General features: G+C 44.1%; 1 protein-coding gene across 1 annotated transcript in view; it reads left to right on the top strand.

Annotated features, from left to right (window-relative positions):
- The first annotated feature begins 2171 nt into the window (after positions 1-2171).
- LOC142578369 (uncharacterized) overlaps positions 2172-15467 on the top strand; it is a 144602-nt gene continuing 131306 nt past the window's right edge. Inside the window, exons 1-4 of the mRNA XM_075687764.1 lie at positions 2172-2182; positions 6138-6212; positions 8845-8883; positions 9369-9452. Of these exons, the coding sequence (XP_075543879.1) occupies positions 6209-6212; positions 8845-8883; positions 9369-9452 (127 nt within the window). The 5' untranslated portion in view covers positions 2172-2182; positions 6138-6208. The remainder of the gene's footprint in view (positions 2183-6137; positions 6213-8844; positions 8884-9368; positions 9453-15467) is intronic.

Genomic DNA, 15467 nt, shown 5'->3' with positions numbered 1-15467 from the left:
TATTGTCTCGATTGTGTTTTAAGGCGAAAGCCTTTGTAGGCTCATGGTGAAGTTTGTGTCATCAGACCTGACCGCCGGAGTGTCCGCCAAAGCGTCATTACGCCATGTGAAGACAGATTAAAGAATGAAAAATGATTGATAGTGACCGTTAAAGGGAATGATAACGTTATAATAGAGATTGGCAGAGGTTAATTACTAATAATGACTAATAATGGCTGCTAATGACTTGCAATGACTACTAATGACTGCAAAATTACCAATAAGTCTAACGATGGCTTGCAATGACCACAATTGATTACAAAGGACTAAAATGCTTGCTCTGAGCAGTAATGACTAATAATGACTAAATGACTTGTAATTACTAGTAATAACTATGAAATTACCAGTATATCTAACGACAACTTGTAACGACTATTATTCATTAGCAACGACTAAAATGTTTACTAATTACCAGTAATGACTAATAATCACTGGAATGACTTCTAATGACTACTAATGAGTAGGATATGACCAACATGCCTAACGACGGCTTGTAATAACCACAATTGATTACAAATGACCGAAGAGACTTAGTAGTGAGCAGTAGTGACTAATAATGAATGAAATAACTTGTAATGACTAGTAATGACTACGATATTACGAATGTGTCTAACGACAACTTGGAACGACTACTATTCATTAACAATGACTAAAAATGCTTACCAATTACCAGCCTTGACTAACAATCACTACAATGACTGGCAATGACTGCTACGACTATGATATGACCAACACGGCTTGTAATGACCACAATTGATTACAAATGGCCGAAGATGCTTAGTAGTGAGCAGTGGCGACTAATAATGAATGAAATTACTTGTAATGACTGGTAATGACTACGAAATTACCAATATGTCTAGCGACAACTTGTAACGACTACAATTCATTAGAAACGACTAAAAAGGCTTAGTAATGACCAGTAATTACTAATAATGACTGAAATTACTTGTAAGAAGAGAAAGAGAAGAGGCAAAGAGAAAGAGGCGAATGATAAGAGGATGAAGAGTAGGCTTTCGCTGTTCACCTCTTGTACGAGAGATCTTAAGAGACCGTGTAATTTTCTTTTTCTTCAGTGTTGTTTGCCATTGGCCGGCCTCCTTCTCTACCAGTACGCTCAACTTCACGGTTGACTACCATCTGCTCTTACAGACACTTCTAGAGAAAGAACTTTTTGTAAATACGGGCCCAGGTTCTCTATTCCTACCGCCGTGGTGTACCTCCTTGCAAACCGAAAGCAACGACCTTTTCCCATTATGTGCACGAGCAGCGCTTTCTCGTCGGGTACCTCCGCAGGTTTTTCTTTCTTTTTGCTTATCCGGAAACCAGTGGCGCATCGCCTTCTGTACGACATTCCGAAACTTGGAGAGCATCACTGAAACAGGCACGTCACTATCGCTGACGTGGGCACTTGCAGCTGTGGAACGTCACGGCAAGGATACGCGACGCAGCTGCCGTCAGTTTTGGCGCAGGTAAAGAAAGGGTAGCCGAGCTCTTTGAATGAGACACTGGCACGGTTCTGTGGGAGCACAATTATGAGAACTGATATGCTCCATGTTCGAAGAAAAGGCCTGTTATATGGGGCATACTTTTGAAAGTTTCCGCCTGTACATTACTGTTCAGAGCGGTGCCATCTTGAATGGTAGAATCAATGTTTGTCGGCCATTTTTGCTTTGCTTGCGCACCCTCAAGTTTTCTGCACTGTTTTTTCACAATATGAGTGACAACGCCCTCTTTGTCTACAAGCACGAAACCTTTATGCATGGCAGGTTGGTAGGGCGTTTAAATGGAGTCATTAAATTAGGCAAACTCGAGGCAGCGGCAGAAGGTGGTGATCTCTTGGAGAAACTTCATTTCACGTGGTAGACTTGGGCTGATAATGATGACAGGCGTTTCCTTTTTTCAAAGCGTGTGGTCTTCATTACGAACGCAGGGAAGCGGTTTGTTGGTGGCCGTGCTCGGGTACTGCCTTCGAGAACGACTTGAAGAGCTTGGCATCGTGGTAAGACAGGACTGGGAACTGGAAGGGCGACGAGAATACCTGGTGGGACTGGCCGCCACAACCGTAGTGCTGGGTTTCACGTGCACCTTGGCCGGCGTTCTTGGTATCCTGAATTTGCTGCTGGATTTGAGTGCCCACATAACGGTAAGTGTTCCCCACAAAGGCACCCCCGCCCCCGTCGTAGTTTCGTTTAGTTAACACTGCGCCGCGGTTTCGTGCTAGCTCCGTTTGACCGACGTACCAACATTCGCTGTGCGTGGATTTTTCTTTGGACCTCTCTTCCTTCCCGTAACAATATTTTTACGTATAGTTATGTTGTTTACTTGGACAACGTTCCTTACAGCGAATGAGTTACCAAGCTTAAATTCTAGCTAGCACTTTTTTTAAAGTCACACATAAATAATGTTAGCACTCAATGTGTTTGTGTCCCTGAATATGTCTCAGAGTATCTTGGCGAAGCGCGTACTTAAACAGCGTGGAATCTATAGAAACTCAGAAGGTTCAAAAACAGTCTACTGTTCATATTCTATAGCAGAATGAAGATTGGCCATGCCAGTTTACCATCACCATCCAGACTCTAGATTAACGCAGCAGCTTTATTTACTACTGGCGGAGAACACTAATGATTCTGTTCTGAAAAGTACAGCCATATGGAGTAATAGTGTCTTATAAAGCTAAAGCTGGATTTACTATTCCTAATTTTTGTGCATACCTTTTCTTCGATTCGATCTCTCTCTCTCTCTCTCTCTCTCTCTCTCTCTCTCTCTCTCTGTCGTTGAAAAACTGCAGCTGTTTGATAAGATTTTTTTTTTCAGTAGAGACTTAATACCGGTAGCACAATTTTTTCCGCGACCAGAATTTCTTTCTCGCATCTGTTTTTTACGAAGTCCCAAAATGCAGTGTTGTCGCCTAATAACTAGTCAGCCGTAACGACATTAAGATGTGTTTCCGGCCTATTTCACTCTCGTACGTCGCGACGAAGAAACTATAGTTCTGTAGTCACACATGGCTTAAATCACTTCGAGATACTGCTGCATAGAGTATTCCCATCTGTAAACCAATTATTGTTCACCTTTTTTTACTAGGTGTCAAGGAAGGAAAAAAGACAGGAGGAAGCATACGGCAACGCGAATGACGCAAACCTGTCGGCTAAACACGTGATCGCGCTTCAAAGTGCGCTGTCGGTGTGAGTGTTCCCTCTCTGCAGGTAGAGTCACGGCAGGACAGCCGCACAAACGCGCACCGAATAAAAACTAGTGGCACAGCTATACTGGGAGCCAAACATTTCAGCAAATCTCGATTCTTGCTCCGTCATTCCGATGCAAGAGTCCACGTGTTGGGCCACCACTGTGGCTTCAGAGTGTTCGCTTGCCAAACGCGCTGGCTGCGTCACATAACGCTCCCTCCTACATTTTTCCTTCCTCTATAAGAAACGTACATCAACTTGTCGGATCTTCACGCTTGCGGATTCAGATGTTCTTGCGGCTTTGTGAAGCTGCTTATGCTTCATTGTCGTAAATTTCAGAGAAATCTATACTCTTCGAAGAGCAGAAGCTACGAACACGCACAAGCGCCACTAATTGCGACGATTCAGCTTGTCGAGCTGGACAAATTGAAACGCGCCAAGCGTCTCAAGTCAGTGGCTTGCGCGCGATAAATTCGTAAGGGCGTTTCATATCCCCAGTCGATTCATGCGTTCGTGGCGTAATGGTTTCAATATCGGGCTTATGTACTAGAGGTCCCGTTTTCGAATCCTGCCATTAAGTAATTTTATTACTGTTACTTTAATTGTTTATTAAGCAGTACTTTGTTGAAAATGACGAGCCTAAAAAGCCATATGAAACCGTTTGAAGCCAAAAGGACTAGGTCTAGGCCAATCCATGTATTTTTCATAACTCGGATGGTGGCTGAACCGCCCCCATTACAGCTCCCGTAGACACCAGCGCTCCCTCTAGTAAATATCGTACGAGATAAATGATAAATAAATGAATAAATGTACGATTTTATTTCTCAAAGAAGATATCGGTTTAACTAGGCATTTTGAGTAGAATTATCAAGGAAACCCTTGCAAATATTTAGCAGACTACTTGACGCACTGATACCCCGTCGAAAAAAAACGCAAATTTACATTGCAAGAATGGCCCCGTTAAGCTAGGTGCAAGCACTTTAGGAAAAGTAAACACTAACGAAATTGCAAGATTTTTTTTAAAGCTCGCCGTTATGCGGAAAATTTGCTTCAGCGTCGAGTTAGGAAAGAAGGACCACCGCGCATTTTTCCCGTTTTCTTTTCTCAAGTCTAGTGCAGGCAGTTCACTGTGCTAACCATCGTAGACTTTTGTGCGCGTTTACTGAGAACACGGCAGCACGTTTCTTAAACTCGATTTAATGCGGCGATACAGCGGGTTAGCTTAAAGCTGCCACAAGCGAAATTGACGAAACCAAACTGCAATTTCGATGGTATAATTACTGTGCACTCGTGCTGGGTTGTCCTCGCCCGACGCTCATTCACTTCAGGTGCCGTCCGAAGACGTCCGTGTGGAGAGGGCTACGTCGCCCCTCAACAGAACTAGAGAAAAGACGGGGAATGCAGGAGATGTAAATTCAAGACTACAAAGACGGCGCCGTATAAAACAACACACGAAGAAGGGGGACACGAGACAGCACGTAGGCGCCTACGTGCTGTCTCGTGTCCCCCTTCTTCGTGTGTTGTTTTATTCGGCGCCGTCATTGTAATCATGCTTAACCAACTAGCCCGCCAACACATGCTCAAATTCAAGACGACGAGCAAAACGTGAACAAGGTGAATGCAGGAGCCAACGTTTCGACAAGTGGACTTGTCTTGAAGAAGACGCCTTGAAGAAGACAAGTCCACTCGTCGAAACGTTGGCTCCTGCATTCACCTTGTTCACGTTTTGCTCAACAGAACTAGTCACTCCGCTTCAGTAACGCGCCCTTGCGAGTCTTGCAATGAGCTCTTGCTTGCAATGACGTCTTCACTCAGGGGATTCTAGCAGACGCTTCTATTACATCAGAACCAAACTATACAGCTCGAGGATCGAGCGCTAGTGAAGTGTCGTAACTTTTTCAATTGGGAAGCAACCTTGCCCATCCTCTTCCAGAAGTTTAGCCGTGGGGCATGAAGCGACAACACTTTAACAACGCGAATAAATTCGGCTCACCAGTGCAGTAGATTTTAATAAGTTTGATTGCGGCCGTGTTGGTAATTCGGCAACGAGATTGATTCCCGATCTGTGGCTCTGAATGGTATCTCAATTTTCTTACCGGAAATCTACTCTCGGCCAGAATGGTTTGAGAAACCTTCGAAATTGAGTTGGAATACGTTTATTTTCGAGAGCAATAATTCGTGATTGGCAGTCAGCCTCTAGAGTACACGCAAGAATACGTTTACCTAGGCCAATTACTCGCAGTGTACCATACTCATTAGAAGAAAATTTAATGAAAATTTAAATATAGGTTGGAGCGCGTACGGCGGGCATTTCTAAGTCATGAACGGGAGTTCACCGCAATTCTCGAAAAAAGAAGTGTCCAAACGTTCGATTCTACCGGAAGTAACAAAGAAGCCTGAGAAGTTAGGGACTGCTCAATGACCAATGAATCGAAAAATGCCAGGCATAACGCTAAGAGACAGCGAGACAGTGGTGTGGGCTAGAGGGCAAACGGGAGCAGCCGAAATTCCAGTTGACTATAAGAGAAAGAAAAAGGAGCAGTTCGGTAGTCTAACGCGTACGGTCGACAACCGGCGGTCTACTTGTTACAGAATGGGCGCCGACAGGAGCGCAGTCGAGGACGGTCAGAAAATTGGGTGATACGATTAAATTGGAAAATTTGCAAGCATTCACAGGTCAGATGGCGCCAGGCAGCGGAAATTGGAGATCACTGGCAGACGCCTTCATCCTAGCAGTAGGCATAAATAGGCTATGGTAATGAGGATGATTATTATTATACTTTGTATTTCTCTAGAAAAGCCTACGGAAGCCTCTAGACACTTGGTTTGCCCAAGCAGGTCACGCAGTTAGCGATTTCAAGCATGCCTTTTTTTTTCATCATTGACCCTTCCCCGTGATATCTCTTCCTGCAGTTGGACATCATCTTCGCAGTCCTAACACTGGCTGAAGTCGGAGTTGCTTTGGCAAGCTTCATGCTAAGGACATGGGTACGTCAAGGCTACACAGCACTTCAGATGCATTCACAACTATCATTTCGCGACGTTACTATTTGTCGACGTAGTAGGTGGTGCGAGCCGGCGGTTAGCACAAAACCCTGCACAGCCAATTTAATTTCCAAGACAACGCGAAGCGTTTTACGACAGTCAAGCTCGCATTGCAACCTGACGTGACGCAGACTGTCCCCTCAGATCGGCGAAGAAAATTCACTTAAAGGACCGCTGTAGCTAGCGCGCTAAATGTTGATGGCGATAATTGACACGGCCAAAGGTCATGCTTGGGCAGCATTATGAAATCGTAGAGAATTCAGGCGCTTTGCAGGAGATTACTGAGTTTGTCCTAATTGAGCTTTTGGCTTTCATGATATATTCAAAAAAAGAGTTACGCTTCAGGACTACCGCAAATATCAAGATATAATTCGAAAAAAAAAATATTCAGCGACCTTTAAAACTCAATTTTCAAATTTTACGTATTTTAAAAGCTGTACGCAAATTTCAGACTTGTGTTAATTAGTAGCTTTTTATTTGTTTGCGCTTGCCGGGGGACGTACACCTTTTGCAATATACTGAGCATACGAAAAGGACACGTGGAGTGATAAACTGCACTTCAGAACTGGAATGCGTGTAGATAAGAGTTTAGGTGCTTCGTGGACGGCCGCGAGAAATTTGCGAACTCACGTCATGGCAAATTTTCAGTCTTTCGATCAGTGCAATATATCTTTTCATTGTTGTAAGCCAACAGCTTAACGTTTCTGCTTGAAAACTTTTCTCACATATATGGAGGATACTCTACGCTTAGACAATTGTTGAGACTGTTCGTCAGCTTTTTTTCTTTATTCTTCGTTTCAGAGCGTTAATTTCCCATGATAGCGTGTTCTTTGGTTAGAAAGCTTTGCCGGGAAACGCAATAATATCCATACATTTGGTGTATGTGCGCCTTAATGAAACCACTGGGGTCAACATCATGTTTGTGCTTAGTCAGTATTATGACATCATGGTCCTTCTTTAAAATTTTCAGGACTTCACAATTTCGCTCAGTTTCAGGAATAAAATGTTCTAAACCTAGGCGAAATAATTGTTTCTTTGAACACTTGAATACAGCATCTTATGTAACAAATTTCATTCAAATTTCGTTGAGCGTTTGTAAAAAAAGCAATACTTTTCTGCGCTACCCATACGTATATTTGAGCCCGGGGAATCGGAACGAAAGGTTCTTCGGAAATCGTTCTATGCAACTCCCGAAGTCGATCCCATAAATTCGCATATATCTCTTCTCATCACTGGGGAAAATATTCACAATTATAGGCAGCGGTTATCGATTGATAAAAATACGAGGGCAGAGTCAAATATTTCTACTTCGCTCGAAACTGTTTCATTAAGCTACAGAAATTGAGGTTGCCGCCTTTTCTAAGCACCTGGTAGACATCACCACTACTACCATCTTCTCCTTCGTGTGTTACGGTTACTGAGGCTTCTTTTAGCCGATCTTTTCATCAAGAAATCCGGACTCTTTTTAGAGGGATATATTTTCTCAATTAAACCGGAATTCGCAAGGTTGAATAGAAAATAAAACATATAATGGTGTTTTGAGACCGCTACAGGTGCCTTGTTCACAATGATGATGAGCGCAAGGGTGGCCGCTTATTTATGTGATAGATGGCACAGAGTAAGCATGTATATCTCGGGGAGATTATGTTTATTTATGTTTAGATATTTTCATTTCCTTTTGAACCTTAGGCCAGTGCCAGTTCGCATGCATCAATTCACCACACTCGCCTGGCGGGTTTTCGTCGAACTTTGGGCTATACATATATATATACTTGTAAAGAACTAATTTTGAAATCTGTCAGCATTGTTCTTAGTGTCACTTTTTGACACCCTCAAAGAAAAGTGCGAGCAAAAACCTTTTTTTGAGCTCTATATCCACTCTTTGCTTCTGCATTGATTGTAAAGTGGTGTGAAAAGATGCCGCGTGAAGCAGTTATATCCACAATTTGCTCTTGAACCCCTCATTCTATAGCCTGCACAGACATAAGCATAACAGCCTTGTATGGGCCGTTATTATCGCCAACGGCTTCCTTACGAACCTCCATAACCTACTGTTTCATCAAGTGGCACGAGCACATAGATATAATAGTATAAACATGTAAGCGGACAAATTACTTTCGTTCAGATTGTCCAAGTTAGAACCGCCTGTGTACACGTAAAAATGATTTACCTTAAAAAAATTCGACATGATAGTTTGGGACTATCTAGTGGCCGGATGTGTTCAATTTTCATCCTGGATTTCAGCTTTATCAGTTATCTCGTAGACTTGCATTGTACTACACGTTGGTTCTTCGTCGATGATGACACAACAGTGTCGTACAAATTAGTGTCAATTTTCTCAACTCAAAAAAACATTGTCTCGCACTGCCGCGTGCGCCTTGCTTTAGGTTAGAGGAAAAGGTTCTAGAAGATCATTTCTGGTTTAGTTTTGTACAAGATGAATGCCTGACAGCCACGACGATATACATGAATCCGAGGAAGGTAACTTTTTATTTTTCGCCCAAAACGAAAACATCCCTCGCAAGAATGCAGTGAAGTGTTGCTCGGAATGATTTTACTTTGTCTCACTTTTCAGGTCCGCTCCGACATTCCGCCCAAAAGAGCCGACTGCGAGGTAAGCAGCCTAGCATGTTTCCGCCACGATTCGAAGCACTGTTTTTTTATCTCTTCTGAGGGATACGTCCGGTACACACGAAGTGATCATGAGATACTTTTCATATTCAAGCGTGCTGTACTAGTTCAGACAACGCTGTCGCATCTGGCCTCTATTTTTGTCTCAAGATGAGCTGTACAATGCTTAAGATTCTGCGCCTACAATACCAAGTCTTAACGCTTTCAGTGTGACTTCGTTGAACTCTCAAACTCAAGTGTACTTTCGCGCATTTCAGAAAGCTTTATTATTCTGCTTTCCACCCCTTTGGCATTTATTGCAATAGTACCGGCTTCGCACCAAAGATTTCTGCGTTGCGGAAATATAAAGTATCCAAAGAAAACGGAATTTTTTCATTCATCTCACATTCGCTAGACTTGATAGTAATGACTACATTCTACTAATGCTGCACGAAGTCTTAATTACTAATTTTTTTTTGCACTCGATAGGAAGACCTGAGAAACGCCGTCATTGTGACCGGCAAACTGCTTCCAACGATAGGCTTCCTGTTCTTGGCGTCCGCAGTGGCCAAGGTGAGGCGACCATTGCGCCATTTGCACGGAAAATTCCTAGTTTTATCAGCTTAGCACATCGCAAGCGCTTTCTAGTTAGATCGAGTCTGTCCGGTCTTTCCAAGGCTGTAGTTATCTACTACTAAGCACAATAAGATACCTAGAATCTGGCAGTGTTCAGCTTCCACGACGTAGGTAAAGCGAAGAAAGATCTTTAGCTGAGCTTGTTGGTGCATATTAACTTTTGGGTGAACTGCGCGAGGACGGGACAAGGAAACACAAAAGCACAGCCTATCAACTTTATTTGAAAATACGCAGATCATGTATATATACTGACGCGAATGCATACGTAGTTAGTCGGGGAATAAGTCCATCTGTTATGCAAGGTATCTTATCTGTCAGATCTATTGTTTGGATGCTGTCTCATTTGTCTCTTCCGTGGCCTCAAATATTTCGCGGACGAGGTGATTCACGTATGCCTTCAAACATTTGGAAGACGCTTAAGCTTCGCCCTTAAGAGTGGAACGCGACAGCATTCAAAGATCCATGAGTGCTTCTCGCGCTTCCCGGCAACGGCAGCGTAATGCTTACCGGGAATTGCTCGCGGCGAATGCTTTGCACGAAGGCGGGCTTTCTGATAGAAACGCGGCCTCTTGCGTGGGCCGCAATGCGGCTGAAGTGAGCGCCACCCGGAAGTGTTTCAAGGAAACGGGCGCGCCGCTTCGTGGACTTCAAGATATTCTTGCGCCGGCGCGCGCAAATGGCGGACGCCGTGGCCGGTCTATGAATGTTAGAAACGCTGGAAAGTGTTTTTTTGTAACAGAATTATGTTTTCTGGTATGTTCAAATTACTATCGGACGCTATCTTGTCTGTAAGTTGTGTGTAAGTCGTACTTTACGATTTTTCTACGTGTTTTAGCTTGAGAAATACAATTAGTTCAGTAAGTACCTTGCGCCACATAGGTGGGTTCGAAAATATCTTGCCGGAACGATGTCCGACGCTGGACGCCGGCTGCCGACGCAGGACGCCGGATTTCCTGCGACGCGGGGCCCTTCACGCTATCGCGTTCATATAGTGCGGTGTGCAAACTCTGTTTTGCACCCGCTGCATGTCGACACGTGCAAAGCCTGATTGCTTCCTTGGCCGGCTCTGAGCAACCATGAATGCTCTCAGAGGCGCTCATTGGATCTGCGAAAGCCAGGGCTTGACAAGGCTGGCGAACGCACTGAAGAGCGCCGATTGTCTCAGCTTGGCTGAGACAATCGCTTTCCTTGTGATTTTCGACAAAACAGGCTGAGATGACCAGGAGATAGATCGCCTCGCATCTGTTATGATTGACATTGTCCTCACGAGAGAGCTCCCGAAAAATAACGAAATAAGGTTTCTCGATTTGATACCAATCTCAAATTTCAGACAGGCACAGACCCTAAAGGACACGCGCCCATTCCGGGTTATTGTATCAGAAAAGGACACTTGGCAACTCCCAATGGGCCGATTTCAAGAATCATTGTATGTGCTTCCTATCGATGACCCTTTCATTGTCCGCAGTCCAGAGGAAATTTCCAAGACGGGTGCCCTCTTAAACATATTTTCTGTAGACGTAAAGGACCTACATTATTCGCTCCCTGTGGCATCGGTTTGTGAGGCTGTCACGGACGCCTTTGACTCGTTTGGGCCTACTCGCTTCCAGAACTTTTGTGGAACCAGCATCGGAGGTTTCATCGACATCCTGACGTTCTGCTTGAGGTCTGCATTTCTGGAATTCCAGGGTGAGCTGTTCAATCAGACAGATGGTGTCTGTATAAGGTGATGCTTATGCTTGGTGCCGGTTTTGGGAGACCTGCTGTTGGCTCGAAGGGACAAAAAACTTTTGGGAGTCTTGCGAGACACGAGCGCCGTTAGAATCTCCCGTTTCGTTTACTGTTTCCTTCTGATTTTCGACAAAACAGGCTGCAATGACCAGGAGATAGATTGCCTCGCATCGGTTATGATTGACATTGTCTTCACGAGAGAGCTCCCGAAAAATAAAGAAATAAGGTTTCTCGATTTGAGACCACCTAGCTAGTGATCATGTATGCTGAGCTCATGTACCCCGTTCTCAGAAGGGTGTTCTACCTTTTTCATCTTCACGTACAAAGACAGTGAAGCGGGGAGTGGCAACGGCGCTGTTTAAGTACGCGCTTCGCCAAGATACTCTGAGACATATTCAGGGACACAAACAGATTGAGTGCTAACATTATTTATGTGTGACTTTAAAAAAAAAATTGCTAGCTAGAATTTAACCTTGATAACTCATTCGCTGTAAGGAACGTTGTTCAAGTAAACAACATAACTATACGTAAAAATATTGTTACGGGAAGGAAGAGAGGTCCAAAGAAAAATCCACGCACAGCGAATGTTGGTACGTCGGTCGAACGGAGCTAGCACGAAACCGCGGCGCAGTGTTAACTAAACGAAACTATGACGGGGGCGGGGGTGCCTTTGTGAGGAACACTTACCGTTATGTGGGCACTCAAATCCAGCAGCAAATTCAGGATACCAAGAACGCCGGCCAAGGTGCACATGAAACCCAGCACTACGGTTGTGGCGGCCAGTCCCACCAGGTATTCTCGTCGCCCTTCCAGTTCCCAGTCCTGTCTTACCACGCTGCCAAGCACTTCAAGTCGTTCTCGAAGGCAGTACCCGAGCACGGCCACCAACAAACCGCTTCCCTGCGTTCGTAATTAAGACCACACGCTTTGAAAAAAGGAAACGCCTGTCGTCATTATCAGCCCAAGTCTACCACGTGAAATGAAGTTTCTCCAAGAGATCACCACCTTCTACCGCTGCCTCGAGTTTGCCTAATTTAATGACTCCATTTAAACGCTCTACCAACCTGCCATGCATAAAGGTTTCGTGCTTGTAGACAAAGAGGGCGTTGTCGCTCATAGTGTGAAAAAAACAGTGCAAAAAACTTGCGGGTGCGCAAGCAAAGCAAAAATGGCCGACAAACATTGATTCTACCGTTCAAGATGGCACCGCTCTGAACAGTAATATACAGGCGGAAACTTTCAAAAGTATGCCCCATAAAACAGGCCATGGAACATATCGAACATGGAGCATATCAGTTCTCATAATCGTGCTCCCACAGAACCGTGCCAGTGTCTCATTCAAAGAGCTCGGCTACCCTTTCTTTACCTGCGCCAAAACTGACGGCAGCTGCGTCGCGTATCCTTGCCGTGACGTTCAGCAGCTGCAAGTGCCCACGTCAGCGATAGTGACGTGCCTGTTTCAGTGATGCTCTCCAAGTTTCGGAATGTCGTACAGAAGGCGATGCGCCACTGGTTTCCGGATAAGCAAAAAGAAAGAAAAACCTGCGGAGGTACCCGACGAGAAAGCGCTGCTCGTGCACATAATGGGAAAAGGTCGTTGCTATCGGTTTGCAAGGAGGTAACCCACAGTGCAAGGAATAGAGAACCTGGGCCCGTATTTACAGAAAGTTCTTTCTCTAGAACTGTCTGTAAGAGCAGATGGTAGTCAACCGTGAAGTTGAGCGTACTGGTAGAGAAGGAGGCCGGCCAATGGCAAACAACACTGAAGAAAAAGAAAATTACACGGTCTCTTAAGATCTCTCGTATAAGAGGTGAACAGCGAAAGCCTACTCTTCATCCTCTTATCATTCGCCTCTTTCTCTTTGCCTCTTCTCTTTCTCTTCTTACAAGTAATTTCAGTCATTATTAGTAATTACTGGTCATTACTAAGCCTTTTTAGTCGTTTCTAATGAATTGTAGTCGTTACAAGTTGCCGCTAGACATATTGGTAATTTCGTAGTCATTACCAGTCATTACAAGTAATTTCATTCATTATTAGTCACCACTGCTCACTACTAAGCATCTTCGGCCATTTGTAATCAATTGTGGTCATTGCAAGCCGTGTTGGTCATATCATAGTCGTAGCAGTCATTGCCAGTCATTTTAGTGATTATTAGTCAATGCTGGTAATTGGTAAGCATTTTTAGTCATTGTTGATGAATAGTAGTTGTTACAAGTTGTCGTTAGACACATTGGTAATATCGTAGTCATTACTAGTCATTACAAGTTATTTCATTCATTATTAGTCACTACTGCTCACTACTAAGTCTCTTCGGTCATTTGTAATCAATTGTGGTCATTACAAGCCGTCGTTAGACATGTTGGTCATATCCTACTCATTAGTAGTCATTAGAAGTCACCCCAGTGATTATTAGTCATTACTGGTAATTAGTAAACATTTTAATCATTGCTAATGAGTAGTAGTCGTTACAAGTTGTTAGATATGTTAGTGCGCAATTAGTACGTCGCTGAAACAACCACAGTTGTATGTCCCTTGGCAGCGCCTACAAATGCCTCATTGACATTTTCATAATTAGGATAGTACGTCTCGAGATAGATAATTACAATGACATAATCAAATCTCAGTAACTAAATATTAGTGGCAGCTACTCCTTGGAGTCGAAACAATGCGCACTCGATTGTTTTCGAGAAACACATTGCTCTTCTTTTTAAAAATCTTGGCGAATCATAATACATTAAGACACCCTATAGATATTTATGACCTCTGCATAGAAGTGACGATGTTTCCATCCCTAATAACTGCTAGAAATTAGTAAAATGTTCTTTTTTCATGAGTAAGACGACATCACGAACTATGTTGTCAAACGTTCCTTTAAGGCCCAGTCCGAGTATGCAGTTTGCATGTGTGGTGACGTAGTCAAGTACTTCTTCCTTCAGTAGGAGTAGTACGGCTTGAGTCGTGCCCTAAGTAGATGTAAGGGAATACATCTACCTAGTGCAGGCAGGGACAGCGGATCCGCATCATGAGACTGAAATAATCAGAAGAGTAAGAATGGGCTGGGGTACGTTTGGCAGGCATTCTCAGATCATGTACAGCAGGTTGCTATTATCGTTCAAGAGAAAAATGTGCAACAGCTGTGTCTTACCAGTACTCACGTACGGGGCAAATACCTGGAGGCTTACGAAAAGGGTTCTACTTAAATTGAGGACGGCGCAACGAGCTATGGAAAGAAGAATGATGGGTCTAAGGTTAATTAAGGGATAAGAAAAGAGCAGATTGGGTGAGGGAACAAACGCGAGTTAATGACATCTTAGTTGAAATCAAGAAAAAGAAATGGGCATGGCAGGACATGTAATGAGGAGGGAAGATAACCGATGGTCATTAAGGGTTGCAGACTGGATTCCAAGGGAAGGGAAGCGTTACAGGGGGCGGCAGAAAGTAAGATGGGCGGATGAGATTAAGAAGTTTGCAGGGACAACATGGCCACAATTAGTACAAGACCGGGGTAGTTGGAGAAGTATGGGAGAGCCCTTTGCCCTACGTTGGGCGTAGCCAGGATGCTGCTGCTGCTGCTGCTGCTGCTCACTGTTGCTAATCATGATGATGATGATGATGGCTTGAGTCGACCAATGCGGTCGGAAGCCTTACATTATATTAGTAAAGAAACCCATGTCATGCACGTGAGGTTTTCAGGTAACTGAGCACGAAGTTTTGGAAAAGTTTCTCCAGTCACGACGTCAGGTACATCGGTCGCATCTTGGTGAGGCCTAGAGGCTTGCCTGGTTTTGGTATAAGCAATATGTGAGTGTACTTCCATTCCTTTGCTAGTGTTCCCGCTTGCCAATGGGTATTAAGGGAAGCCGTTAGAGCTTCTATCAAATCTTCATCCAGGTTTCTGAGGATTTTATTTGTGAGCTCGTCTTTTCCGGGTGCTGTGTTGCAATTTAGAGAGTGAAGAGCTGTCTAGGCGTCCGGCGTTTCGAATGGTCGATCAATGACTTCATTTGGTTTCCCACTATAGTTTGGTACGGATGTGTTTCCTTGTGTGGTCGCCGATGTATTTTGCCTCTGGCTGTCGCAGAATATCTTCGTCCGACCCCGGCTGGTTGCGAAGCGCGCATTTGATTGTGTGCGTGGCTTGTTGCTTGGTGAACATATAACGGTTTCCAGCAAGTACGGACGCGAGCACAACGCTGGACCTAAAATAAACTTCAGTTGTAAAA

Source organism: Dermacentor variabilis, chromosome 4 (genome assembly GCF_050947875.1).
Source record: "Dermacentor variabilis isolate Ectoservices chromosome 4, ASM5094787v1, whole genome shotgun sequence".
NCBI lineage: Eukaryota > Metazoa > Arthropoda > Arachnida > Ixodida > Ixodidae > Dermacentor > Dermacentor variabilis.
The sequence above is the reverse complement of the archived record's forward strand: the minus strand, read 5'-3'. Positions and strand labels throughout refer to the sequence as shown.